Here is a 27,664-nt window from a genome sequence, read left to right as displayed (position 1 = left end):
TAGAAGTCACACCAGGTTTCATCCCACACCCAGCTCACCTGCTGTGGGAGAAGGCCACCAACAAAAGAGTAAACAGGCAATCAGAGCAGTGAGTGCTCAGAGTGAAGCCAAACGAGGCAATCTGACAAGAGCTTGAAGGTTCCTTCTGTCTTAGATACACAGTCAGCAGGCTCCTTGCAGAGGTGACACCAGGCCTAAGTTTGAGTTAGGAGAAGGAAGCAACCAGATGAAGAGTGTGCTAGGAACAGGGAAAAGCAAGGACAAAGGCCTTGAGGCAGGAATGAACCAGTGGGTTCATCAACAATAGAGAGCATGGTGGGAAATGGGGGATTCATGGACATGAATTTGGAAAAAGGTGGCAGCCTAAGTATGGGCAGTCTCACAGGTCATGACGAGGAGGCTGCATATTGTCCCAAGTACCGTAGAAGGCCTGATTTGATGTTTTTAAAATATTGCTTTGCATGCTTTCTGGTAGATGACCTTAAGGGGACAAGAGAGGAGGCTGCAGTCTGGGTGAAAGAATGCCACAGAGGAGAGAGGGGAGAGGAAGACAGGTTTGGGATATGTTCTAGAGCTGGAATCAGCACTTCTTTGTGAATGATTGCATGCCAGAGTGTGTGAGAGAGAGGACTCTACAATACCTTGTACATTTGGGGTTCCAGTGTCCAGGTGTGAGTGGTGACCTTTACAGAAATGAAGACAAGGAAAGACCAGATTTGGGAATATCCAAAGTTCTTTGGCCATATTAACTTTGAGATGCTGAAGAGTGTGGGATACAGTCATCTCACCCATTGCTAGAAGCCAAAGAGATGCTAAGATCTCATATTGGCAGAACTTCCAGTGGTGAAGAATATCTCATTTTGCTGCCATCCTGGAACCCCTGATGGGTCTCACTCATGGGGGGCGCTCAAAGAGTCCAATGAAAATGCCATCCAGATAATGGAAAGGCTAGAAATGCAGCATGTCCCTGTTCTTAGAACTCCTTTTGGAACTTCTAGTCTTTCTTTGAAATCAGAAACAGCAACAAAAAATTTACCCAAGTTATAAATTTCCATTTGGTCAAATGGCAGGGTGTGGATATGACAGCCTTTCTGGAGTTTATAATAGCAAATGCCAAGTCTCTGTGAGTGTGTGTGTGTGTGTGTGTGTGTGTGTGTGTGTGTGTGTGTATTTGTGTATGTGTATGTATGTGTGCATGCATGCACATACATGCTGAGCATTTGAAAACACCATATGGACTACCATACCCACCATATAATACGTCATGCTATTGCCAAGTTTCTTTCTGTTTGATTTTCTATTCTATTATATAAACAAGTTCATCCATTTATTTGTTCTGTTTTTCAAAATGTATCAGTTGACTCTAACATCCCTCTTTCTGCAGGCCACTAGTCTAGGTGGGTATTAGAAATACAAACATGAATATGACAGTTTGCCATATAAGAAACTAGAGTCTCTACAAGGCTATAGTCTATAGTACAGAAGAGAGAAAGTAGTCAGTCATTGGAATTGGACATTTGTGATGTTCAGAGAGGGATTATCTAATTTATCCCGAGTCATGGCAAAGGCTTTGAAGAGATAACTAGACCTGGGTCTCTAAGGGTATGTTACAGTTTTCTCAATGAATGTAGATGGAAATGGCAACCAGTCAGATGGAATATCTTATTCCAAGGCCCAAGAGAGTAAAGGATATACATAGAGACATGTTCAAAGGGCATGTGATATTAGGACATACAGTTGCAAACTATTTGTAATTTATACAATCGATGAGAGACCGTTGAAGACAGTGCTCTTCCAGACATTCTCTGGACTTCAAGCCTTGGTGCTGCCTTCCAAGTCTATTCTATTGGTGAATGTCATCTCATTTGATCCTCAGAACTCTGGAAGCAGCCACTTTCCTCACTGTTTTACGTGTGAGAAGCCAGCGTTTCCTTGCGCCCTTAGTTTCCTTGTTGTAGAAAAGGTGAGCCTGGTTTTACGGCTCTGACTTCTTATTATCTCCTCTTAATCTATACGGTTGAGAGGAATCCTGATGGAGTGAAAAGGACCTAGACTAGAGTTGAGAACTTGATGTGCAATCCCAAATCTTCCACAGATATTATCATGTTTTTGAGAAAGTCAAGGGCCTCAGTTTCTTCATTTGAAGTAAATATAGGGCTGAATTGGGTTAGCAATTTCTACAGCCTTTTCTAATACTATTTTGCAATTCTGTAATTTATAAAACTCTTCAAAATACCATCAAGGAGGCACTACAAAATATCATATCCATAAAGGATTTTCTTTTGAATTCTCGACCTAATATATGACCCAAACAAGCAGATATGAATGGCAGTCTGTGTGTCAGGCACTGTGCTCAACTACTATCATAAATCTTATCCTGGGTGATCTTCAACAAAGGCTTGTGAGATGGATATTTCCCTAATGCTATAACAAAGAAAATTCAAGGGATAGTGAACTAGTCCAATTCCATTCACAGAAAATCGGAATTTTTGTTTTGGTTATTCACAGTGGAGTTGGTTCTGTTCTGAGAATGGTACTGCCCCAGGGAAAGTTCCCATTCCCTGTGGAAATGCTCAATTCGGTACCCTTGTATGGCACTTCCCACACTCTGACTGGAATTAGTATTCTCCAGTTTCCCTAACTTGGCTGTTACAACTCAGAGAAGGGACAGTGTCTAAGTCTTCACAGAACTGGCACAGTGCCTTGTTCATAGTGGGCATTCAGGAAACAGTTTATTCATTATTAAATTAATGCCTTGAGAATCAAGCCCGGAAAGGAAGAAGTGAATAAGGAAACGGATTCTTAAGTATGTAAAATCTGCATTCCTCTAGAGAAGAAAAGGAAAAACATTTTGCACAGAACGGCTGTCAGAGCAGCAGGCAAAACCCTCCTGACTATTTTTTCCTTTGCTGTGACATCTCTCCATTTGTGATTTACTCTGATTTGCTCTGCATTCAGCCTGAGCCTCTGCTACTCTTACTTGATTTTAACTCTATCCAATATTTCTTGTTAGCGTTTGGATGCCATCTGGACCACAGTGGTAGCCTCTCCAAGAGAGGAACACCAGCAAAAAAAGACGACTGACTCTCTGAGAAGCGCCCCTGCCCTCCTCCCCCAAGTGTGTTGAGATCCTGTCATCCTGCTGACAGGAGCCAATTTCACTTTACTGTGACTCTAATTCATTCCCCTTTCAAAGTACTGAACTGATGCCAAATCTTGTTAGGAGTTTTTGAAAAATCCTTGAGTTTTTGGCTAATGTGGAACTAGAATAATGAATTTTTAAAAGGAAAAGTGAGAAAGGGAGAGATAATAATTAAAGACAAATAACTGCAAGCTTTTGGATATCTTTCCCGTTGGGCTTCTAGTTTTCTGTGTACATTTGTCCCTGTGCAGATCTGTTTGTTCTATCAAAAGCCATAAAGTAGCAGAGCCATCTTGCAGCCTGACCAGCCCCTGACAAAGGAACATCAAAGTAAGGAAGTGGGCATCAAATCCTGAAATCCTCCTTGTCAACTGTCAGTTCTTTGGGATGAGGTCATGGATTGGAACCAGAAGATTCCATGAGTATGTAAATATAGTCATTCCCAGTATTGCTGGAAAGCTCTGTGGCTGTGATGGTGTTTTGGTGTTTCTTCTTAATTCCCATCACCAACCCCTTCTTGACTGTCACCACAGAAAGAGCTATATCATCATCTTTCTTTTTATGATCACTGCCCTCTCTCCTGTGACAAACCATTGCCGCTATAAAGTCCCCACCACTGCCACTGCCACTTTCTCAAAATATCTGCTACTCCCAGCTTCCCTAGCCCCATAAGATTTGGTTGGGTACCATGAATCCTAGTAACTGCTGGCATGAGCCAGGCACTCTGTACTCAAGGTTTAACGTGAATCATCTCATTGATAATACCAACGGCATGATAAATTGCTCATTTTCTCGTCCATCTCTCTCATGTGGTAGAAGGACAAAACTGGGTCCATAGATGCTTAGAAAATCACAGATGCCTAATAAATAGATGAGGAGTAAATGAATGACTGATGATCACAGTCTTATGTCAGACATCACTGTAACTACCACCATCTCCCCAAATACTAGCATCATCATTTCTCAGGCATCACAATCATCATCTCCTTTCCTTTGTCACTGCTACTGAGATCAAAATTATTTAGCTATTAGTATCTAATTGCATAATTATCGTCTGCCTGCAGATCATGCCACCAATGCCATCCTTATGTATATTTTCAAGAAAATATTGAATATGTTTTAGAAAATTTGGGCATGAAAACATGGAGTCACCATCTGAGTTCTAAAATAGGTGTGAGGGATGGAAAGAAAGAAGAGTGAGAAGAGAAGGTGGTAGGGTGGGTGGATCAATGGGGCAGACTCCCGGAGCAGTCTGGCCTTGCCAGTGTTAAAAACTGGGAGGGCGGGGTGCAGTGGCTCACGCCCATAATCCCAACACTTTGGGAGGCCAAGGCAAGAGGATTGCCTGAGCACAGATGTTCAAGACCAGCCTGGGCAACTTGACGAGACTTCATCTCTACAATAAATAAAAAAAAATTAGCCAGATGTGATGGCGCACGCCTATAGTTCCAGCTACTTGGAAAGCTGAGGTGGAAGAATCGCCAGAGCCCAGCAGGTCAAGGCTTCAGTGGCTGTGAGTGTGCCACTGCACTCCAGCGTGGGTGACAGTGTGAGACTTCGACTCAAAAAACAAAAACAAAAAACTGAGGGCAGGCCCAAGAACAAGAGGCTGCCTTGACTGGGTGTCTGCTCTGTGGAGGTAATGTTCATCTTCAGCCTCCCCTCCAGGTGGCATCATCCCTTCCCTGTACCAGTGATTCCCAAATTTTTACCATGGCCTGGCACCTGTCTCCCTCACCTACCAAGCAAATAATTCCATGGCTGTTCTCCCTCCCTCCCTTCCTTTTCTTCCTTTCCTGCCTCCTTTCCTGTCCTCTCCCTTTTCTTTTCTTTTTTCCCCTTTTCCTTCCCTTTCCCTTTCTCTTTCCCATCCCCCTTCCCCTCCGCCTTCTCTTTCCTCTTCCCCTCCCCCTTCTCCTCCCCCTTCTCCTCCTCCTTTCTCCTCCTTTCCCTTCCTCTCTGTAATTTTGGAAGGAAACTGCCACTCAGAGAGATTTTATGCTGACAGCTGCTATACTCTTTTCATATACATCAGTCTTCTCACCACCTCATTTCAGCAAGCCCGCATTGTAAATGTTCTTTTTTTGTAAGCACTGTTTATCCCTATTTTCCAGAGAAGAAAACTGAGGCTCAGGTGAAGGCATTTACCCAAGGAAATGATGGAGCAGCAGCTTGAACTGAAAGCTGCTATTCCCCACATCTCTCTTTCCACTCCCCACTTTGCCTCTCCTAAAACCATCACATTTCTCTCTTTAAAAGTATCCAGTGCTTTCCAATGCAAGCAAATTGGTTCTCTTGACATTAGATGGAAATTGGGAAGGTCAAGAATCCAGAGGCAGAGTCTTTAGCCACAGCTATCCCCTGTCATTCACATTAGCCCATCCAGATCAGCTAGGCATCCTGAACTTTGTGTCTCAAGAAGGTGCCAGCAAATTCCCAACACAACAGTTCCTATCCTGACTTTCTGCCTGCCCATTACAAAAGGCCATTTCAAGGACCAGCTTAATTTTTAGGAAATCAGATGTAAACATTTCATTATCCAAGAATTTGTGGTACATTATACTTGCAGTCACTTCAAGGGAAGATATAACTTTACTTCTAAGAGTTAAGCATTTCCTACTCCCTTCAATCTTCTGGACACCCTTTGGGACCCTCCTGAATTGGAAGCCAGAAGGAGGACTATTAGCTGCTAAAGTGTGGCACAACTTTGAACAATTAGAGGCAACTTTTCAATGGTTACAGACAGAACTTCAAAGCAGCACCAATTCCTCTATTAGTTCAAGGCATTGAGTCCAGCAAGTCCATCGATCCCCAAATCTCAGTAGGCCTGGCAAATTTTGGCATTTAATAGGTTTCCATTTCATTTGAGTGATGATGAGGCTGCATGAATTTCCACTTGAAACATGAATCTTAACTTGCTTTTTAAAAACCTCAAATATCTGGCTTGGCTTACTCAGGCAATGAAAAAAAAAACCTTTTACATCCAAAAGAAATCTGCTGTTTTTGCAAACTGAATTTGGTTTCATGGTACTATCTAGACATAGCAAAGAATTCAGTTAGCCCATAGAAATTTTCCAGTCATTGCAAATATAGGATATTCTTTAAAAGAATAAGAAGAGACTATATAAGGAAGGACTATGTCTAGTAGTTAGAAAGCACTCAGTCAACCAGAAGTCTATTTTTTAAATATATTTTATCTAGACTTGTGCCGTTCAGTACAGTAGCCACTAGCCATATGCAACTACTTAAATGGAAAGTAATTAGACCAGTGGCTCACACCTGTAATCCCACCCCTTTGAGAGGGAGGCTGAGGCGAGAGGATTGCTTAAGCCCAGGAGCTTACCACCCAAGTAGGCAACATAGCAAGACCTCTTTTCTACAAAAAAATTTTTTTAATTAGCCAGGCATGATGGTGCACACCTGTAGTCCCAGTTATTCAGGAGGCTGAGGCAGAAGGATCACCTGAGCCCAAGAGGTCAGGGCTGCAGTGAACCAGAGTCATATCACCATACTCCAGCCAGTGACAGAGTGAGATCCTGACTTAAAACTACTGTGTTAGACAGCATTGCAGAAAATTCTATTGGGCAGGCCTGCTCTAGAGACCATTTCTTGATTTTTGTTTTTGTTTTTTTGAGTTGGAGTCTCACTCTGTCACCCAGGCTAGAGTGCGGTGGCACACTCATGGTCACCCCAGCATCGACCTACCTGGCTGCGGTGATCTTTTCGCCTCAGCCTTCCAAGTAGCTGGAACCACAGGCCACTAGCTACCATGCCTGGCTATTTATTGATTGATTGATTGATTGATTGATTGATTGTAGAGACGCAGTCTCACCAAGTTGTCCGCGGTGGTCTCAAACCTGCAGGCTCAGGCAATCCACTCGCCTTGGCCTCCCAATGTGCTGGGATTACAGGCTGAGCTACCGAACTTGGCCGAGACCATTTCTGAACATCATGCTTTCTGTTCCCCATCTCAAACCACGCACCCTTGTTCTTCAATTGCCAAAGTTTTCACATCTCTCTCTGCCAGGAAGCAGGAAAGTGGCTGTTTACTCTCGGATAAAGGTGATAAAGAGCAAAACTCCTGGAGACCCCCCAAGGGAATTCATCTCCATTAGGATGTGTCTCCCTTGCTAAATCACTCGTTAGAGAAAGGTAACATGCTCTCAGATGCCTGGAATCACTAGGTCCTTAATAGTGCCCATCTCAGAGTAGTTACAGATCACTTAAGTTAATCCATTTCCCCCTAGCCTTTTAATTGGATAATTGAATTCACTCTTTTGCACCCTTGATCGGAGTTCTGCATTTAGATCTAGAAGCCTTGTGTGGTCCTAGTTCCACTCCTATCCACCCCCGAGCCACGGTGATTCTGTATCACGGCTCTGCGCTGAGCTTCTGAGAACAAGGACTGTGTATTATTCATCTAGGTGTCTCCAACGCCCAGCCAGGGAATGGCATGTGGAAAGCAAAGCACTCAGTGAATGTTTGTCAAACACATTAATTAATCGATTATGTAATCAATCAAGATGGCTTCAATTTTCCCAGGAAGACCTTTACTAATTATTCCTACTGAGATTTTATTCCCCTGCACAGTGATTTGCAAATCTCCTTGCACATTAGCATCATCTGGAGAGCTTTTAAAATCTAGTGATGCCAGGGCCTAGCCCTAGACGAACAGAATCCAAAACTCTGATGGTGCAGCTCTGTTTTTGTAAAAGCTCCCCCAAAAGATTACATTGTGCAAGCAGGGGTGAGAACCACATCAAGTTTCTGATTTGGCAGCCATAAATAAGTCTTCATCATTTTTGACATTTTTTTACCGCAAGTCTCTTCTCATTCACTGTCATTTTTGCTACAAGAGTATCAGGAATCTGGTCTTACTCATTACCTTACTCAGTTTTGGAACAATATTGTCTCCACTGTTCCAAAAAGAGACTATGGGATGATAAACTTCCTGTGGGAACTTTATTTCAATGTCTTGGTGAAGATTCAGGTCAAAACTGTTGCAATAACACAGGAAAATATCTTCTTTTAAATTCCCTCTAAGCTTAAATTGTGAGGAAATTTGATGTCATGTGGAATTTTTAAAAGCAGAATACAAACTACATATAGACTATGGTAGTAAGTATGAAAAAATGTATCTATAGTACGCACCAAAAAAAAGACTTTAAGATAACTTAATGAAAACTTAAGTGGGCCTTTGGGAGGCTGAGGTGAGTAGATTGCCTGAGCCCACGGGTTCGAGACCCTCCTGGGCAATTTGGCGAGACCTCATCTCTGCAATAAATCAAAATGAGCTGGGTGTGGTAGCGCGTGCTTGTAGTTCCAGCTCCTTGGAAGGCTGGGGCGGAAGGATCACCAGAGCCCAGCAGGTCGAGGCTGTGGTGGCCGGGAGCGGCCACTGCACTCCAGTCTGGGTGACAGAGTGAGACTCCAACTCAAAAAAAAAAAAAGAACTTAAGTGGGAATTGTGGGTAAAGCAAGAGTTGGGGGTGTAGGGAAACTAGAAAGTGGACCATTAGAATCAACTGGGAAACTGTGTCTATTGGCTAGAAGGATCTTTCTACTGGCTGAAGAAAGTGTCACCAAAGGTTTCCCCAATAAGAAGAAGGAGCTCTGAGAAATGATTGAGCCAGAATCAGAGCAGTAAGGTAACCACAGCACTAGGGACAAAAGATTTGGATGGGAAGAAGATGATCGGGCAAGACTATAGCCAGGATCAAGGCAAAAGGAAGACAATGGTGTCAAAAATGGATTGAGGCATTCAAGAGTAAGGCTGGGAAGACTAGCTGGGTTCTCGGGTGGAAGTGGTTTCTAAAGAAAGGCTTCCAGCAAGACTTTCACTTTTCCTTTCTATTTTCAAATATCATGTAATAATAATTTCCTAATACTTAAAACTATGTGCATATACATCGCTAAAATAAGCCAAAAATAGGATGAGAAGATACTAAAGCTACTATTTCTTGAACATCTACTATGTGCCAAATGCCAAAAAAGACTTGGTATACACATCTTAGTTAATCCTCTCAATAAACCTGTTGTGATGATGTCATTACCAACCCCACTTTCAAGATGAGAAAACTGAGGCTAATTGACTTGTCCAGGGTCACATGGCCAGCACATCCATGACCTAGCATAGCCAAGATATGGTCCATATCTGTAACTCCAAAGGCATTCATTTGTTCATCTGTCCAGACCAAGCTTCATCTGGATTTACAGCAATCACCTTAATACACCTCAGCTCTACACCTCGCCAAAGGCCACATCCTCTGTCACCAGGAAGGTGACAACAGGCTCATGCCGACGCTGGTTATCCTCCCACATTTTCATTATATGGGACATGGTGGGGGTTTTTATGAGAGTCTACTAAGGGCTGTTTTTCAAATTTATTTAATTCATCCATCATGCTCTGAAGCCATTTGCTTTTTTATATTGGACAGATGTAATGAGATTTTGGACACTAAAAAATGTTTTTATTAAAAGTTATGACCCAGAGCTAGTTGGTAGGGGCTCTGCCATAAATCCCTAGGAGTGTGTGAATTTATAAAGGATGTAGCGACATAACCTTAACCTTTTAGGTCACACTGTAGATTATAGGATCACTTAGACTAATATTGTCTCACCACCTCTCCCCACCTCTGGGCAAATAACAATAACAATAATAATAATAATAATATATGTGGTTGTTTGTGGTGGCTTTTCCTCCGATTGTAGCCACAGTTGAGTCATGGTGAACCAGTGACTGAGAGAAACAGGTGGCTGATGATTTTTCTGAAAGCTGCACCATGTGGGCATGGACACATTGGTTCTCCTGCTCTGCACCCTGTCACTGGGGCTGAAGGAACAGCCACATTTTCTACAGACACAATACGATGAAAGTGACTTCTGGCAATCGAGCAGTTTATGAGGCTATGGGCGATAGTTTTTTCACCCCTGCATAGCCAACTCGAAACTGTCCCCCAAATTAGGGAATGATGGAATGATTTCTGTTCATGCATAATAACTCCATTTTAGTGTCCATATGAGCAGATTTATATGAATGTTACACTACCTGGAAGTCATCCAAAGAATAATTAACTAGCTTATACATATGGACCAGAATATGATCATTAAGATATACATGTATATTATATACTATATACTATACTATTATATTATATAATATATACTGGGGGGGGTGCCAAAAATGTATACACAATTTAAGAGATGTTATTTTTGTATTACTTTTAGTTTACCATAATCGGAAGTGTCGGGGTGTTAATAGTAATCACTTTGAGCACCTCTTATAATTGCAGAAGTCAAATGTGACTTGTATTCATTTTTTGTTATCAGTATATATTATCACAGTTTTAATACAGTTTTTCCTTTCTTAAGATATGTATACATTTTTTGGCATCCTCTGTTCTATATATATACATATTCTTGCAAAGTTAACAAAACAATTGGATTTGGCCCACTACCAGCTACTTTTAGAACATGCATTCATCCATGTACATTTGAACACTGCTTTGTGCCAGATCTTCTGTGCGCTGCTAGGGATTCAGGTAAGGGACTTGAGGATGCTCACAGTGTAGTACGCACAGATAATGTGGTGTTGGTACTCAGAGGAGGAATTTCAGCTCAGAAGATCGAGGAATGCTTCATGGAAGAGTTGACTTTTCAGCTGGGTTTGAGGGCTTTGGGAGCCTTGAGCTTGCAGAGAGGGTGGGGGAAGAGCATTGCAAGCAGAAAGGACAACATGTGCAAAAGCATGTGTAGAACCAGCTGTTCACAGACTGCTCCAAAGACTTGAGTTTGGCTAAAGGACGTGGTAACATTTTTTTTTTTCTTTAAAAGAAAAATCTCATGTGTAAACACCATGCTCTTATCTCTAGCCACCGTTGATGTCTGTTACTGCAGGGTAATATCTGTAATTGCGGGAAGATGGACTTTAAGCTTGCAAATTCACCATTGCTGTATTTCCTAATCAGACCTGTGTTTTGTCATCTGCTTATGCTGGAAACATATTCCAAGATTTTTTCACAGACATGGGAAACAGCTCCCACCTACTGAGACCACGGGAGTGTGAACCATAGACATCATCATCATTAAACTCATAAATCCATGTCATCTGTGTGTCATTCACTTCATCCTCTTTCGTCATCCCTTCCATTTTCAGAATGGCCATTCATTTGAGAATTTTGAAGAACGGTTTGCTGCAGCTGCCCCGGTAAGGACGAGAGGGCCCTGTCTGGTTAACTATTTCATGTCATTATTCCATCTTTCATTTCATGTTCATCAGTCTTGCCTTGTGGTTACAGAACAGAAACCTGCCCATGGACTTTGAAGAGATCTTTAAGGCAACAAAGGTAAGGCCTTAAGGTTCTTGTTAAACAAGGCTGTTCTGCTCGTTCTCCCACATTCCATATTATCCTCATCCAGTTGGGGTGAATGGCAGACTCCTCTGTGCTCTGCTCCAGTGGGTGCCTATTCCAGTGGGCCCAGTCTTGAGTACAGACAGTGAGAGTGTGTGTGAACGAGAGTGCACAAGTATTCAACAGGTATTTCTCATTCAACAAGTATTTCTCAAGCCTCACATGTGTCCCAGGCATTCTAGTAGATGCTAGAGATTCAGTTAAGGGACTTTCCTAGAGAAGCTCATGGCATAACATAGAATAGCATTGCATGGGATAAGATATGACAGAGTAGCCTTGTCTAGTCCAGCGTAGTGAGGTGTACTATAACATGATATAGTAGGAATTCAATTATGTGAACAGGATGTCCCAAGTATACCGGGTATAGAAAATTGGCAGGGCTGTTATTTAGTTGGTATACCGTGGTAGATATACTGTTGCAGTCAATGTCTGTTCAGATTTACTGATGCACAGTCCAATGACAATTATCACTCCTGAATATATGATGTTGGGAAGCCTCTAGGACAGGGGCCCTCGACTTTGGCAGTGAATTAGAATCTCATTAGAAGAACCTCCCAGGTTCCAGTGACTAGGCTGTACCTCAAACCAGTTAATTCAGAATCTTTAGGGGTAGGAGCCAGGCTTTGGTATTTTTTTCCCTGGGTGAGTTCAGTGTGCATCCAACGTTGAGAACCACTGTTCTAGGAGCATCATGGGCCATGGGATGGGGTGCACATTGCACCAGTAAGCGCTACCCAGAAGAAAACAAAACAAAAAGATTTCTGTTTGTGTCGTGAAGGATGGATGGAAAAGGAAATGAGTGAAGGAATGAATGTTCTAGGTAGGAGGAGGAACATGTGCAAAGGCCCTAAGGTGACCTCTCCTTTCATAACCCCCTGTGTTTCTCTCTCCCATAACCCTGCATCGGTTGTGTCTGTCCATAGGGCTGTCTTTCTATTAAACAGCAAGCTCGTGACAGTAGGAACAGGACTGTGTCTTACTCATCTCTGGATCCTCTGCTCTTGGCATAGTAGCTGATGCCTGGTAGAGACTCGTATGTTTGGCAACTGAAGGGTCACAGGGAACTCCTGATGTCAAAACATGGGGAGGAAGGGCCTCGAGAATGTCTTTTAGAGGTCAACCAATGACATCTTAGCCTTCATCAGTGTCTCCTTTAGAATTTCTCTCTAGAAGGGATCTAGGGGCCCTAGTTGCAGGAGTCTAGTTGAAAGAAGGCACAGAGGACTAATCTTTTACTAGATATTATTGGGGAATATCACTTGTTCGTATCAAAGAATGACTGGGAAGAAGACAGGCCTGTTGGAGATATAGGGGCTACCCCCTAAACATCTAAGCTACTTCTTATCTCCTTTACTGGCACTGGTAGCATCCGAGGTCACTCTTTTTACTCATGGAAAATGCCCAGGGGCCTAACGAAGGGGCAAAATCTGCCATCACCAGCTACGTCTTTCTCTACCAGAAGACATGTGAAATGCCAGTAACAGAAGGGCTTGATTCTATGGTGGGTAAGGAACTCAAGCTGACCTCCAATGGATGTGCATCATGGCAGACCTCCTAGGAACCCTAGCTTCCAGTTAGAGAATGTTGTAGAGCTGGTCTTCTACCATTTAGCAACACTAACTAGGGTTTGGTAAAGTGATGGATAGATAAACATGGTGCTGGTGGGTGTGTGGGTCAGGTCCATCCCAGCTGCTTTTCGTTGACTGATCAGAGGCACGTCACTTAACCTCAGCCTCTGTTAGCTCATCTGTAAAATATAGATGGTGACGATGATGTCTATGCTGCTGACTCTGCAGGGCTCCATGAGTGTCAGATATGACGATAATGTATTTGATAGTGCATTGCAAACTATAAAGTGTTTTGCAAATGTGAATTGTTAGTTTCATTCTCTTGAGGCCTTTAAAATGATTCATTAGGACGATATTATCAGATGGAACGTGGTTTATTAGGTTACAAATAAAAGGACTGGGGTTAACATGGGGAGGAGGCCTGAGAAAATAGATACCATTACAGATTCTCAATCACATATGGTTATTAAGATTATTTTTAATTTTATGGCCCAAGAATCCCTTTTTTCTATAAAATTTAATTAACTCAAGGTTCTATTTAAATAGTAAGTCCAATGGAATGAAATAACAATCTATGTTTTATGCCTCTGCATGTTTTTCTCGTTTAATCCTTGAGTGAAAATCATCTGGCAAAAGGAAAGTCTATATCTCAAGAATGAAGGTTACTTTAAAAGTTGTGCTTAAGGAGAAGATTAGCCAATAAATTATATTTATGATGTTAGTAAAAGGATGCCATGAGTTCAACACATTTGAAATGTAAATTGTATGACTTAATTATTAACTTCATTTTAATATTTTCCTAACACTGGAAATAGTTGTGAGATGTTTTAAAAAGCATTGAGTTCTAATTGTGAGGATGCCCGGAAGCTTCATTTGAATTGATTAAATAGAATTATTCCTTTTATGAATTTGGGAGAGAGTCTAAGGGACTGGTGTCGCTTCACCAAATAATATAAAATAGTGCTGATGTGCTAAAGGCTTACTGGAAGGAAAGAATTTTGAGTTCAGTCAGATTTGGGAGAGCACCCTGCGGGTTGGGCCCTTATTCCCATTAGCTGCTAGACTGCTGGTGTAAGAGAGAATCATAGTAGTCAAGAGTTGGTGGAAAAGACTGTGAAATGCGTGCAAGTCCCACCACACACTTGCCCCTCTTCACCCCTGCCTGTCTCCTCTCTTTCACTTCTTCCATTCCCACCTATCTGTGCTGTTCCAGGCCTCTGGCCCTTCCCTCATGCCATTTCAGCTGTCTGGACTGCCCTTTTCTTCTCTGGTACCTGACTAACTGCTCCTCTCCTTCTGGATTTAGATCCTGGCTATTTCTTTTTTAAAAATCCTCATTCAACTTTCCCAAAAGCTGACTGGGTTCCCTTTAAGGTGTTCCCACAGCACCCTGTAGAGACCTCTGTCACTATTCCTGCCACATTGCCTTGAAATTATCTGCGTCTATGGATCTGATGTCCTCCCCACCAGACCGTAAACTCCCTGCAGGCTGGGACTTGGCGTTTCTCATTATTATGTTCCCAGCACGTAGCACAGTGCCCAGCAACAAGCAGTTGTTCAACATTTATTAAAAAAACAAAACAAAACAGTGTAAAGTCGAGAAGAAATTCATTCTTTAGGGCCCTACTGTATGCTAGGCACTATTATTCGATCTGAAAGCTCAAGGGGAAGAGAAAGTTGAAAGTGAGTGAACAAAGCTAAACTCTCTTTTGAGCAAAAAAGAAGCTTTTTAACTAGGCTTAGCCAAACTTCAAAAAAAGTCCTGCTATTAATATTGTCAATAAATCTGCAAAGGAGATATGAGAGACTCCATTGTCCAGGTGAGGGAACTGTAGCTCTGAGGAATTACAGATATTGGCAGTGACAGAGCCCAAATATACTCCCAGATGTGAGCCCTTTTCCAGAGCCCAAAGCTGCCCCACTTGTTAGTAGCATTCCTTTCTTTGTGTGAATCCTAGAGATCCAGACATGACCTGGTTAGAGCAGAATTTGAGTGCATGTGTCCCGAGTGGCAGGGCAGTCAGACTCTCCTTGTCCCTTCTATTAAGTGTTATTGTTGGGTCCCCCCAGTCTAAAGCTATCCCTTAAGATCTGAAGATGATGGGAAGGTGGCTCTTCCTCAGTGCACAGGTTTGTACAGAGCATGTGACTACATACTTTTCATTATTAAGTCAGTTCATAGACTCCCTATAGTCTCTGAGCTGGCGGTATATGCAGATTGATTTCTAAGTGTATCTTAAAGGGTTCCTTGAGCTGCTCTGGCTGGCCGTGCTCAGACACTCCCGTATGATGGATGGGGAGATAGATGATGCAGTGTCTGCAGTGATGGAGTTCCTAGGAGTGATTAATGGTGTATACACTGGGTTGTTTCTGATGCCCTTCTTGGTATTAAATGAAATGTTTTCTTTTCCTCCAACTACATATTTTATCCTAAAGACAGACTCTTTCAGAGACTGGCATTTGGCTGCATTCTCTCTATGCAGAAAATTCAAATCCTGGCCTGAATGACCTTGATGTCACTTCTATGAGACTTAGTTTATTCATCTGCGTAGAGGAAGATGATAATTTCTACCTCTCAGGATTAGTGTCATTGGGAGCCCTTACTGAGACGTGACCACGAAGTAATATCTTGCTGCACTTACACATGGAAGGCATCCTCTCGGTGTGGTTACACACATGGGTTTGTCTTTCTGCCTTTATCTCGCTGAGAAGAGAGAGAGTGCTGGCATTTGGTGGCAAATAAGTGTGACGTGGCATTACTGTTGCTTTTGGGAGATGGCTGATGGGCACTGTTGACCAAACCTGGCTAAACAGTCAGAAAAAAATGAAGCAAAAATTGGTCCAGGCCACATTCATAATGTTACCTTAAGGATCATGAAGTATAGTAATGACCAACCAGGCTTCTGGTTTAAGGGTCACAGTGAAAAAGAGAAATGTTTCTCTCTCTGTCATACCTTTTTTAAAGCAGTATGCAACTGCATCAGCTATCCTTGTAGTTACATGGTTATCTCTTTGTTTTTCCAGGCTGTGACCCAATTAGAACTTTTTGGGGACATGTCTACCCCTCCTGATATAACCTCTCCCCCCGTAAGTATGCACTGCCCTCTGAGCGCTGCTCCCTTCCCTTTCTTTCCTCATTCTCTCTGTGGCCAGAAGATGAACTTTAGGTTTAAGGGGGCTGCTGGTGGATTTCAACTCTGACTCCTTCAAGCTGTGTGACTCGGGCAAGCTAACTAGCAACTCTGAACCTTCATTTCCTTGGCTATTAAAAAAAGAAATTATGATATATGCCTTTGCTTGCTTGTTTGTTTACTTGTTGAGTAGGGGTTTCATTCTGTCTCCAAGGCTGGTGGCTGGAGTGCAGTGGCACCATTATGGTTCGTCACAGCTTCTTGGGCTCAGGAGACCCTTCTGCCTCTGCCTCCCAAATAGCTGGAATAGCAGGTGCATGCACCACACCTGGCAGCTTTTTATTATTTTTTTGTAGAGATGAGGTCTTGCTATGTTGCCTAGGCTGATCTTGAATTCCTGGATTTAAGCAATCTGCCCATCTTGTCCTCCCAGAGTGCTGGGATTACAGGCATGAGCCACTAAACCCAGCCTGTATGCCTCTGTTTTGACGAATAAACAAGGCCATGCATTCAGCAATTATAGGACTTGCCTGAGTGCTTGCTGTTTGATTGGGCTCTGAGAAGTGAGGAGACTTAATGAGATGTGGTTCCTGCCTACAAGGAGCACATGGCCTGGTTAGGAATATGGGCAAGAAACTCAATAGGGCAACAGATGCGATGAGGCATTTGTCAATACCTGCTCTGAGCCCAGCACAGCATAGGTGGTTACCCAGTAAAGAAGCGTCTTCTCCCTTTGCCCTGCTCTTCTCTTCCCTTCTCCTTTCTCTCTTTTCTGTCTCCCTCTGCCCCCTCTACCCTTCCATCCATCCTGCCTTGTAGCTTTGCAGACCATGACCTGTGCCACACTGAGCTTCCCAAGAAGCTTTGGATTCCCAACCACAGCTTCAGCCAGAGTACCTCGGTCAATGTTTCCAAGAGGACAGAGATTGCAGGGAGTCCTAATTATAAAATGAAGAGACAAAAAACAGAATTAAAACTAAAGCAAAATAGAATCCCAGTGGTGGATGCATTCAAAAACCGCCCTGCAGTCACTGAGAAGAGAAGAGCTGGAAGATGGCCCCTGTAGTCCCTCCCCTGCCCATTCCCGGAGGTGGACAGAGAGCAATCAGCCGCAGCTGCACCAGCTGAAGCTGCCGGAAAGGGACAGCTCCTCTGGGCACTGTGCAGTTGTGCAAACCGAGGGATGGTGCTATGGTTCATTGGCAAGATGTGCCTCACAGAGAAAAGGCTGTAACCTCACCACTGAGGACAGATGGCCCAAGACCCTGCTGCCCACAGCTGCCGCCAGGGAATCAAGGCACAGCTGTCCTTCTCCCAACACCTGATGTCCAGGCAGCCTTGAGGGAGGAGGCTGCAGCTTCTGTCCCCAGGGAAGCTGGACAGTTCTAGCAATTCTCATTCTCTCCTCTCTCCCAGGAAAACAGCTGCATGCTGGGAGCTCAGAACTGCAGAACTGCAGGGCTATGGAGCTAGAAAGGTCTGAAGAGATCTTCTAACCTTAGCCCCTTCATTTTACAGATGAGCAAACTGAGTCCCAGAGACGGTATATGACTCACCCAAGGTCACATGAGGAAAAAAGAACAGCATTGGCTGTGTTTAAAAGTGCTTAACACAGCAGCTCATGGCCGTGTTTCTGGCCCTGAACCCAAGCACAGTCCAAATGGGTATTTAATAATCCTCAGAACAATGCCACTCGTCCCACAAGCTGCTAGTCTAAAAATGGCCTTGTCTAATTGCCATGGTTTCAGGATTAATTGCTTGCCCCAGCCTATTCCAAGGGGAAAAAAAGAATATTACAACATCAAACAGATTTACACTCTGTTAGCAAATGCCTGCTGTAAATGGGTGTGGACATTTAAAAATTAAGAGTACTGATGTTTTTATTTCAGCACTCCCTTACATACCAGTTCATGTTGCAAACCTTTCTGGAATTTCAGCATGGATCAGGCCCTATAGCATTTTTAACTGTGCAATAATTGTTTGTTGTTGTCTTCTTGAAAATATTTACTTATTTTTACAAGTGAGGATTCTGGCAAAATTCTGGGAGGCACCAGGATATGAGGGTCCGTGCTCCACTTGCTAAGCTTTATTTGTTCATTTAGTCAACAACTGTTCATTGACTCCACATAGTAAATGATAAGGCCTGAGGTGGGCACGCAGTAGCTCTTGTGTGGGGATATTTCCATTTGAATTGACCACCTCTGAAGAGTGAAGACCAGATAGTATGGAAATTTTGATAACCTGAAAAATACCCCTGGGGGTAACGGCTAAATCACGATGATACTGAACTAAATCATTATAATACCAACCGTTGTTTGCTGAGCACCTACCATATGCCTATGCATGGTGCTAAAAAATTAAGTAATATAAAACAGCTGAAATGCATGATCTCAATCTTCACAGCAACTTGAGAGGCATTATCGCTCCATGTGGCCAGGCCAGAGACTTCCTAAGTGGCCTGGACCATGATCCGCTTCTGCAGCCCCTCCCCCTCCCCTTAATTCCTGCACCTGCTGCCACCCATCCTTGATGACTGCTGAGCCAAGTCTCATGCATCCTCTGCCTCTCTCTGTCTGGCAGACTCCTGCAACTCCAGGTGATGCCTTTATCCCATCTTCATCTCAGACACTTCCGGCGAGTGCAGACGTGTTTGGTTCTGTACCTTTCAGCACTGCTGCTGTACCCTCAGGTAAGCCTTCTCCCACCAGCTTCCCTCCCTTTGGCCTCTACTCATCAAGAGAGAAAAAAGGTTTACTGAACCAGTCGCCAAATTATGCCGGAACACCTGTGGAACTGCCGTTCTCTCCTGTGACTCTTCAGGTGACATTGAGAAGCTGCCATTTGGAGGAGGAGGTTGGGAGGGGAGGGTCCAAAGCTCTGGGATGCCACTTGCCTGGAATTCAGAGATGTCTTTCACCTGGAGAATGCAAGATTGCAGGTTACTTGGTTATACAACTTTTGGGAGCATTGTGTACACACACCCATGCAACTCAACATAGGTTCATTTCCTCCTGTCCAGCTCAGCTAGAAAGACAGAAGGCAGTGAGCAGGGGAAGAGGTGGTGTCAGTCCTCCACAGACCTTGAAACCTGCTGGATAGAAGGAATCTGCCTTATTTGGTCCTGACTCAAGGTGGGAGAGGTTCTCCATATGGGAAAGGAGGAGGGAACACTCCGAGGGACAATAGCAAACTGCTGAATGTGAATGGGGAGGGTGATGAGACGCTTAATTATTTAGAAAGTATTTTTTGTTTTTCAAATATTTTTCAAGTGTATGTACTACTTCCACAACAGAGTAAAGATATATATAGTAACAGAATTGCAAGTGAGTTACAAATGGATGGATCCCAGGGACCTTACCTTGTTTCCATGACATCAAGCACTCTGTGTGGCCAGGCCACTCTACTTAAAGGTGGTATTAGTTCTGTTTTTCACATACATGGGAGGCTTAAAAGGTTTTGTGTTTTTCTTTGACTACCTATTCAAAATCTGTGGCTTTATCTTTCTGATTTTATTCTTTTTTTTATTTTCTATTTTTATTTTGAGTCAGGGTCTCACTCTCACTCACACTGGAGTACGGAGTTGTGACTATGGGTCACCACAGCCTCAAACTCCTGGGTTCAAACCATCCTCCCACCTCAGTCTCCTGAGCAACTGGGACTGCAGGTGTGTGCCACCATGACCAGCTAATTTTTAAAAATTTTTGTTGAGGCAGGGTCTCTCTATGTTGCCCAGGCTGGTCTCTAATTCCTGGGCTCAAGGGATCCCCTCCTGCCTTGGCTTCCAAAGTGCTAGGATTGTAAGTGTGAGCCACTGCACCTAGCCTTGACTTTATTCTTATAAATGGAAATAGAGTCTGAATATTTTAAAATACAAATCTTCTAGAGTTTTTCCTATAAATAGTTGCTTTTAGTCATATAGCATTATAAGCAAATTCTTGCCACCAAATATAAACTTTGATTTTATTCAAGGTAAATTAAAAATGCATATCCTGTTCCAAAATAGTTGCAGTTATTCGTCATGAGCTGAGGGGTCATTATAACTTTTAGAAGTAACAGAAGTTGGTAGTCACTGGATCTAACTTATGGTTTAAACTCTTCAGGTAGCCTAGAAATGTAATCAGATGCTAAACTTCTGAATCGAATCCGTTTTGCTGTGCCTCTAATGTGGGATATTAATGATGACTAGTTTTCCTTACCTAAGACCGACATTAAAATCTCCTTGGAAGTAGTGTAGTAGAATATGTCATTTTAAATAGGAATAAGAGTTTTCCGTCAGAAATACGCCACCCGGCTGGGCGCGGTGGCTCAAGTTTGTAATCCCAGCATTTTGGGAGGCTGAGGCAAGAGGACTGCCTAAGCTCAGGGGTTCAAGATCAGCCTGGGCAATTTATTGAGACCTCGTCTATACAATTAATCAAAAAAATAACCTGGGCGTGGTAGCGCACACCCATAGTTCCAACTACTTGGAAGGCTTAGGCAGAAAAATTGCCAGAGCCCAGCAGGTCGAGGCGGTGGTGACTGTGAGCGTGCCACTGCACTCCAATATGGGCGACAGAGTGAGACTCCAACTCAAAAAAAAAAAAAAAAAAATACACCATCCTCCTATGCTTGAGTCTTGTGTTGAGAACATTCACACTTTGCTTCATTGTTTTATTATAAAGGTATGCTGGGACAGATGATGAGAACCCCAGGCCCCAAACTTATGAATTTTCAGGCATGTTCATCCTACAGATATTCACCAAGTGCCCTCTCAATGCCGGGTCCTGTTCTAGGTGCTTGGGGTGTGTTGGTGAACACCACAGACAGAGCACTTACCTTCTATTAGGGAGACAGGCAATAATATAAAAATAAGTAATTGTGTAATATGTTAGAAAGTGAGAATGATGTGGACAAATGAAATGCAGAGCATTTCAAATGCATGCAGAGGGCAGGTGTAAGTGGAGACCATGGTCCAGATGGGTTCTTGCCAGGTGACAAGCGAGCAGACTGGAAGGGGCAGGGAAGTCTCCAGGCAGAGGAATGACCTGCACACCACCCCCAACCCCCAGCCTCCATTTCCTTTTCTATAAATGAAAAGATGGGACTAGATGCAATTTCACATCTCTTTCAGCCCTAACATTTGATTAAAAACACCCTGAGGACTAGTCCAGGCCAGTCACAGCAGGGCTCTGGGTCTCCCCCCACACCAGTATCAAATTAGAGGCTTGAACGACTTGAGTTGTATTAAGCCACATTGCATGTGAGGGACAAGCCATTTCCACTCATCCAGATTTGCTTTCTTCAGCTGTTAAAAAAAAAGTTAGATTACCTCCAAGATTTCAATTCTTAAAACGTGAATCTAAAATTAATTTCAATTAGCATATTTTTGCTTTTTTATTCTATGTAAAATATGGTGAATAACAAAACCAGACTTCAGTTTGTGTTAAACTGTCTGCCCCTTTTCCCTTAACTGGCCTTAAAAAATCTCTACAGCAGGGCAATCCCCTGGGGTCCCCTCCCACTGTGGGAGCTTTTCTGTCCTCTCAGTAAATCCTGCTTTTAGAGAAAAAAAAAAGTTTCTGCAGCAATTGAATCTCCATCTTTCTGTGACTAATTGTCCACCCAGTGGTGAGGAGATGGTAAAAGGAACCGGGATACACAATACCATGGGTGGACTGGCTGCTGGGGGCTTTTGAATCTGATGGGCCAGATTTGAATCCTGGTTCAGCCACTTATTTATAAGCCTTGCACTCCTGGGAAAATTACTTGACCTGTCAGAGCCAGAGTTTCTTCATCTTTGTAACTGGGTAGAAAATAATACTTACCTTGCAATAATATTTTGATAATTAAATGAGAAAATAAAGTTAAGCACCTTGAAAAATGCTGGCCCATCATGGATGCTTGGTGTAGAAAATGCTGCTATTGTTGTTAATACTCTGATTTCTAAAGTAGAAGAAAATATGTCCTGTCCTACGTATGTTTTTTTTTTCTTTAACCTCTTGGTATTATTTTAAATGCATGTAATAAAGTTAAAGTCTTCAGCTTCTTGACTGCTCGTGGCAGAGGTGGCCTGGGTGGTGTAGAAAATGTTCTATATATGAAGACAGGCTCTACCACTAAGTTGCTGCATAATACTCAACTAAATCTCTTCTGAGCCTCAGAGAATTTATCTGTAAAATGGGGATGATCATAATTCTACCTCACAGAGCTGTTCTAAATAAACACATGCAGTCAAACCTCAATAACAGTTCCTGATGGTGCTGGCATAAGTCAGCACTGAACAAATGTTTGCTACACAGTTCATGAGGAGCCTGGGATCAGCTATTTGTACACTGTGTAGCTACATCAAATCTTTCCCTCATGAAGCCACAATTTCTCCTCTCCAAATTAAAGGGATAGCAGTCACAGCTGCCACAGAGGCTTGTTGCAAGGATCAACCTCACAAACCTGTAAGCTCCACCAGGGTAAGGAATTTTTTAAATAACTGTTCTTGTTCTTCTCTGTATCTCCAGAGACCAAAGCAGTGATTGGCACCCAGGAGGGGATATTTTTTAATGAATCAACCAATCAAATGAGCAAATGTAACAAGAGGTACCATACAAGTTGTATATAAATTTTGAAGGAGTCCCTTAATTTTCAGTGCCTTTCTTATATTTTAGTCTGCTTCCCCCCCCCCCTTTTATTCAAATAATAGGGGTATCCCCTGGTGCCAGGATCTGGCTATAAATGGCAATGTTCAACATTTTTTTGAAACTCTAACTGCAGGTGTTTCCTCTCACTTCACAGCAAGGAGATTTATGATTGATCTGAACTCAATGGCATAAACAGATGCTCCTTGACACCTCCTCCCCCCACTGTTGAACATTAATAGTGAATAGTTACTAAACTGTTAAGTGGCTGCAGTGGCAGCAACCAAGTGGCTTCCTGTGTCCATAGTCCTGCCACTGGCTTGTCCCTTCGGGCATGCACAAATTCTAGTGGCCAGAGAGTCTTAGTTCACAGGCCAGGGAGAGCTCCGGCTACAGGGACCCCCTAGGAAAAGCGAGTGAGACCTGCAAGCTCCCAAACATGATACCCAATTACCCTATGCTACATTTTTTTTTCCTTTGATTGTTGTACTTTGGTCTGGAGCAGATGGCATGAAGCCAGAGAGACATGCTAATAGCTCTCTCCAGAAAAGTGTGCACAGCCCATCTGTTAGTTCCTTGTGAAATTTAAAAAAAAAAAAAATGGGAGGAGAAACAAACCTGCCACCAGCATAGAATCATCAGAGAGCACAGCGCTTGGAGTTTAGTTGTACACTGGGAAAAATGTAGTGAAGATATTGACTATGACTCATTCACCTTTGTATGAGACCTTTCTCCAGTCCCAAGCATTTGTGGAGCTGCTGGTGTGTGCCAGAAACTCTGCAGGGCAGAGTGGAAAGAGAGAAAATAAAGGGTTCCTGCCAGCAGATGGTTCCTTGTCTCATGAGGGAAGACAAAATAACTAGGCAATTAGAATGCAGTGTGACAAGTGACATGATAGGGGTGAACACAGGAGACTGTGGAAGCCTAGAGAAGGACCAATGAAGGCGACAGGGAAGGGAGGGCTTCCAGCAGAGTTCAGGGTGACCTGAGTCTCCAAGAGCAAATAAGTATCAGCCACGAAGAAGTAGGGTTGTGACTTTCCGGGCAGATGGACCAACTGAGGCAAGGTATTGTTTGTAAATGCTGGTGGGTAAGGTGCCAGTATGCTTATGGTGGTGAAGGGCGGCCAGACCCCAAGAGCTCATACGCCAAGCTAAGGCATCTGAGCCTTATACCCAGGATAGCAAAGCACCATACTTGCACTTTAGAACGATCCTCAGTGAAAATGAAAAGGGTGGGAAGGTAGGAAGCAAAGCCAAAAATAGGCTGGTGGAGAGTGGAGCCATCCATTCATTCACCAAAGTGGGCATCAGGGCTGGGGTAGGTGGAAGATCTATGGATGTATATTCCACCCATCTCCACTGTCTCTCCATCTGTCAGACTCTGCGCCCCTTTCTTTATTTCAAACATTTGCGATGCCTCCTTTAATATCTTGAAATGAAATTCGTAGATAATATAACCTATCTACACAGTTTTTCAAAATTAATATACTGCTCTAACTGTAACATAGGACAAAGAATGATAAGTTTAATAAAAGGATATGTATTTCAATAAGGAACTACTCAGGCATGAGCACACTAGAAAGTGTAATAAGTAGTCAGGTGCATGTACCTATCCCTCAAATCACCACTGAGCACCACAGCTACAAGTCCAGACTGAAACAGAAGTGTCATCTGGCTCAACCTCCATGATAAGCGTTTCTTTCAGAGACCACCATTTTCCAAAATGACAAATACCTCCTGACTGTATTTGTTGCAGACACAACTAATACAATCTCCTCTCAGGGTACTCTGTTGTTACTTTCCTAGAAAGTTAAGTACGTTAAAACTGTGCAAAGGAATTAAATTTCCATGTAACTCAAAGTTGACTCTATGCTCAAGTCATCATAAACAGGGTGTTTAATAATTCTTTGCTGTGTGCATCGGTCTCACACAGTAGAAGATGTCTACTGTCAATGCTCTGGGCCTCTTACATGCGATTAGGGCCACCTCTTCCAGTTACAACCAAAACATACCCTACACATTTCCTAATCACCCCTAGGGGGCAGTAACACTCCCACTGAGAACCTTTGAGCCATATTAATGTAAATCTAAAAATAAGAAAAAAACAGAGGTGCAGGATCTACATCTGTTGGTAGATTCAAGTCACTACATTATTATGGGATAGGATGTCACACTTGAAATGTCAGCTCCTGTGCCCTCTTATTTCAGTGCAGTTGGACTCAGTGCTCTTAGAAGATATTGTCTATTTTATTTGTTGACGTCTCTGCCTCATTCTATAGAAGCATTTAACACTGCTAGATTAATCAGCAAGAACCCGTATGACCTGTCTGTGTCCCTCTGGAGCCTCCTCTCAGAGCAGCATGGCATGAAGGCAATATGGGCGCCTTGCAAGGAAATGGCCAGGCCTGAAATGTGGGCTCTGGCCTCTATTGTCAGTTGAAGGCAGGTGGATTTGTGAACTGGAGCCTGGAGGGAGACAGCCTGCATGTGATTCCTCTGGGCTCACCAGAGTCAGTGAGATGACCCATGATGTGATCAATGCCATTGACGCCTGCCCATCATCCCTTGGGAAGTTGCTAGGATACTTTACATCCATGCCTCCTTCTTCGTGGTTCCACCACACAGCACCTGCAAATTCCTACTGAGAGCCATGAAAACATTTGTTTCAAGAGGCCAGGCAAAGCTAGCTTCTCTGTTCTCTGCTCTACCCAGCCTGGTAACTTGTCTCCCAGGCTTGACCTCACATTCAGGTGACCGTTGTGCACCCTGAGAAGGGTGGGGACTACTGGAAGCACATAGAATTTCTCTATGGGCCTGCAGTGTGCTAAAACATTCAATGGTGGGCAAGGTTCATTGTGCAAAGATCAGAAATTGGCTTTGGGAATGGTCCCCTGGCTTTGGGGACAGACAACTTCAGTTGGATTTTGATCCTACCTTCATGCAACCAGTATGACCCTAAGCAAGTTGTTTTTCTTCTGAGTACCAGTTTTCTCATCCCCAAAATGAAGATAATAATACCTACACTGCAGAGATTTTGTGAAGATATAAAACACCTAGTAGCATATCTGGCATATTATAGGCATGCAATAAGTGAAACTTGTTGCTGTTACTACTATTATTGTAACAAGTATCACTTGCACTCCTGTTAAAATGTATATATCACACCTGAAAAGAATAATACAGCAAACAATTATCATAGTAATATATGTGAGTACATGCCCTGGAGTTTTGCAGTGCCCAGCCTGTACTGCTAGATGAGGTACCCCTGAGTGGAACATAACCTTTATTTTTTTATTCTCTAAAATTGGAATAATAATACAGAAACAATGTATAATAATACTATCTGTATCTACCATTTATTACATGTCTGTCATATATCAAGCAAAGTATTAAGTAACTTTCTAGGTTCTATCTGATCCAAATCATGCTAGTAGCTAACATTTACTGACTGTTGACTCTATGTCAGATACACTGCTCCACACCTTAAGTATATTATCTCAATCTTCAAATCAACCCAATGAGATGAAGGTATTTTATACCCATTTTACAGATTAGGACACAGAGCCTTAGAGAGGTTAAGAAGTGTTCCTCAAATTACATAGATAAGAAGTAGTAATTTTAATTTTAACCTAGGCTTCTAAAACTTCAGCACTCAGATTCTTGTTCACTTGGCACACTGCCTCAATACTACGAAGGAAGATATGATAGCCTGACTTTACAGCAAAGAGGCTGACTCTTAGAGAGCTTAAGTAATTGAAAGGGTCCTAAGTGCAGCAAGAAGGGAAGGCAAAGTGAAAACTCAGTCCTGCCAGCCTACCTCGCAGTCTTTAGCCCTTGTCCTGGGACACGTGGCTCCAGGGGTGATGAGATTTTGGAAACCTTTAGCAACTATAGCTATGTTATTATCATCCACCAGATATCTGCTTGCTCCCCCACTGCATTCTACTTTCTGCTTACAAATCATCTCAGAGAGGTTATTCCTGACCACTTCTCTAGGAGGTAGACTCCACGAGAGCAGGGGCTTTTGCCTTATTCATCTTGGCATCCCCAGTCCCTAGCATATAGCGTGGCATTTTTGTCAATAATAATCAATCCTTCTTTCCCAAGATGCCTGAGTCTTCTTTCTCACCCTCCCAGGTTATGTTGCAATGGGCGCCGTCCTCCCATCCTTCTGGGGCCAGCAGCCCCTCGTCCAACAGCAGATGGCCATGGGTGCTCAGCCACCAGTCGCTCAGGTGATGCCGGGGGCTCAGCCCATCGCATGGGGCCAGCCAGGTCTCTTTCCTGCCACTCAACAGCCCTGGCCAACTGTGGCTGGGCAGTTTCCGCCAGCCGCCTTCATGCCCACACAAACTGTTATGCCTTTGCCAGCTGCCATGTTCCAAGGTCCCCTCACTCCCCTCACCACCATCCCAGGCACGAGTGACTCCGCCAGGTCAAGTCCACAGACCGACAAGCCCCGGCAGAAAATGGGGAAAGAAACGTTTAAGGATTTCCAGATGGCCCAGCCTCCACCCGTGCCCTCCCGCAAACCCGACCAGCCCTCCCTCACCTGTACCTCAGAGGCCTTCTCCAGTTACTTCAACAAAGTCGGAGTGGCACAGGATACAGACGACTGTGATGACTTTGACATCTCCCAGTTGAATTTGACCCCTGTGACCTCTACCACACCATCGACCAATTCACGTGAGTGCCCGTCACTTAAAACATAAAACCCAATGAGAGCAATGCCTTGTGTCTAGAGATAGGGTTTCTGGGGTCAGAGAACTCACCTCCTTGGATTCATCAGGTCTCTTCATTGA

At 43.3% G+C, this 27,664-nt stretch overlaps 1 protein-coding gene across 1 annotated transcript in view; it reads left to right on the top strand.

The window, feature by feature from the left end:
- The window catches only part of DAB1 (DAB1, reelin adaptor protein), a gene marked incomplete at its 5' end in the record, with an annotated part of 75,942 nt that overhangs the window by 28,014 nt on the left and 20,264 nt on the right, over positions 1 to 27,664 (top strand). Inside the window, 5 exons of the mRNA XM_021709969.1 lie at positions 11,298 to 11,348; positions 11,440 to 11,487; positions 16,146 to 16,208; positions 18,833 to 18,941; positions 27,000 to 27,548. Of these exons, the coding sequence (XP_021565644.1) occupies positions 11,298 to 11,348; positions 11,440 to 11,487; positions 16,146 to 16,208; positions 18,833 to 18,941; positions 27,000 to 27,548 (820 nt within the window). The remainder of the gene's footprint in view (positions 1 to 11,297; positions 11,349 to 11,439; positions 11,488 to 16,145; positions 16,209 to 18,832; positions 18,942 to 26,999; positions 27,549 to 27,664) is intronic.

The sequence above is a fragment of the Carlito syrichta genome, unplaced genomic scaffold (genome assembly GCF_000164805.1).
Source record: "Carlito syrichta isolate Samal-C Ts95f unplaced genomic scaffold, Tarsius_syrichta-2.0.1 Scaffold287800, whole genome shotgun sequence".
Lineage (NCBI taxonomy): Eukaryota > Metazoa > Chordata > Mammalia > Primates > Tarsiidae > Carlito > Carlito syrichta.
Note: the sequence above shows the minus strand (reverse complement) of the source record. Positions and strands in the feature narration are given on the sequence as shown.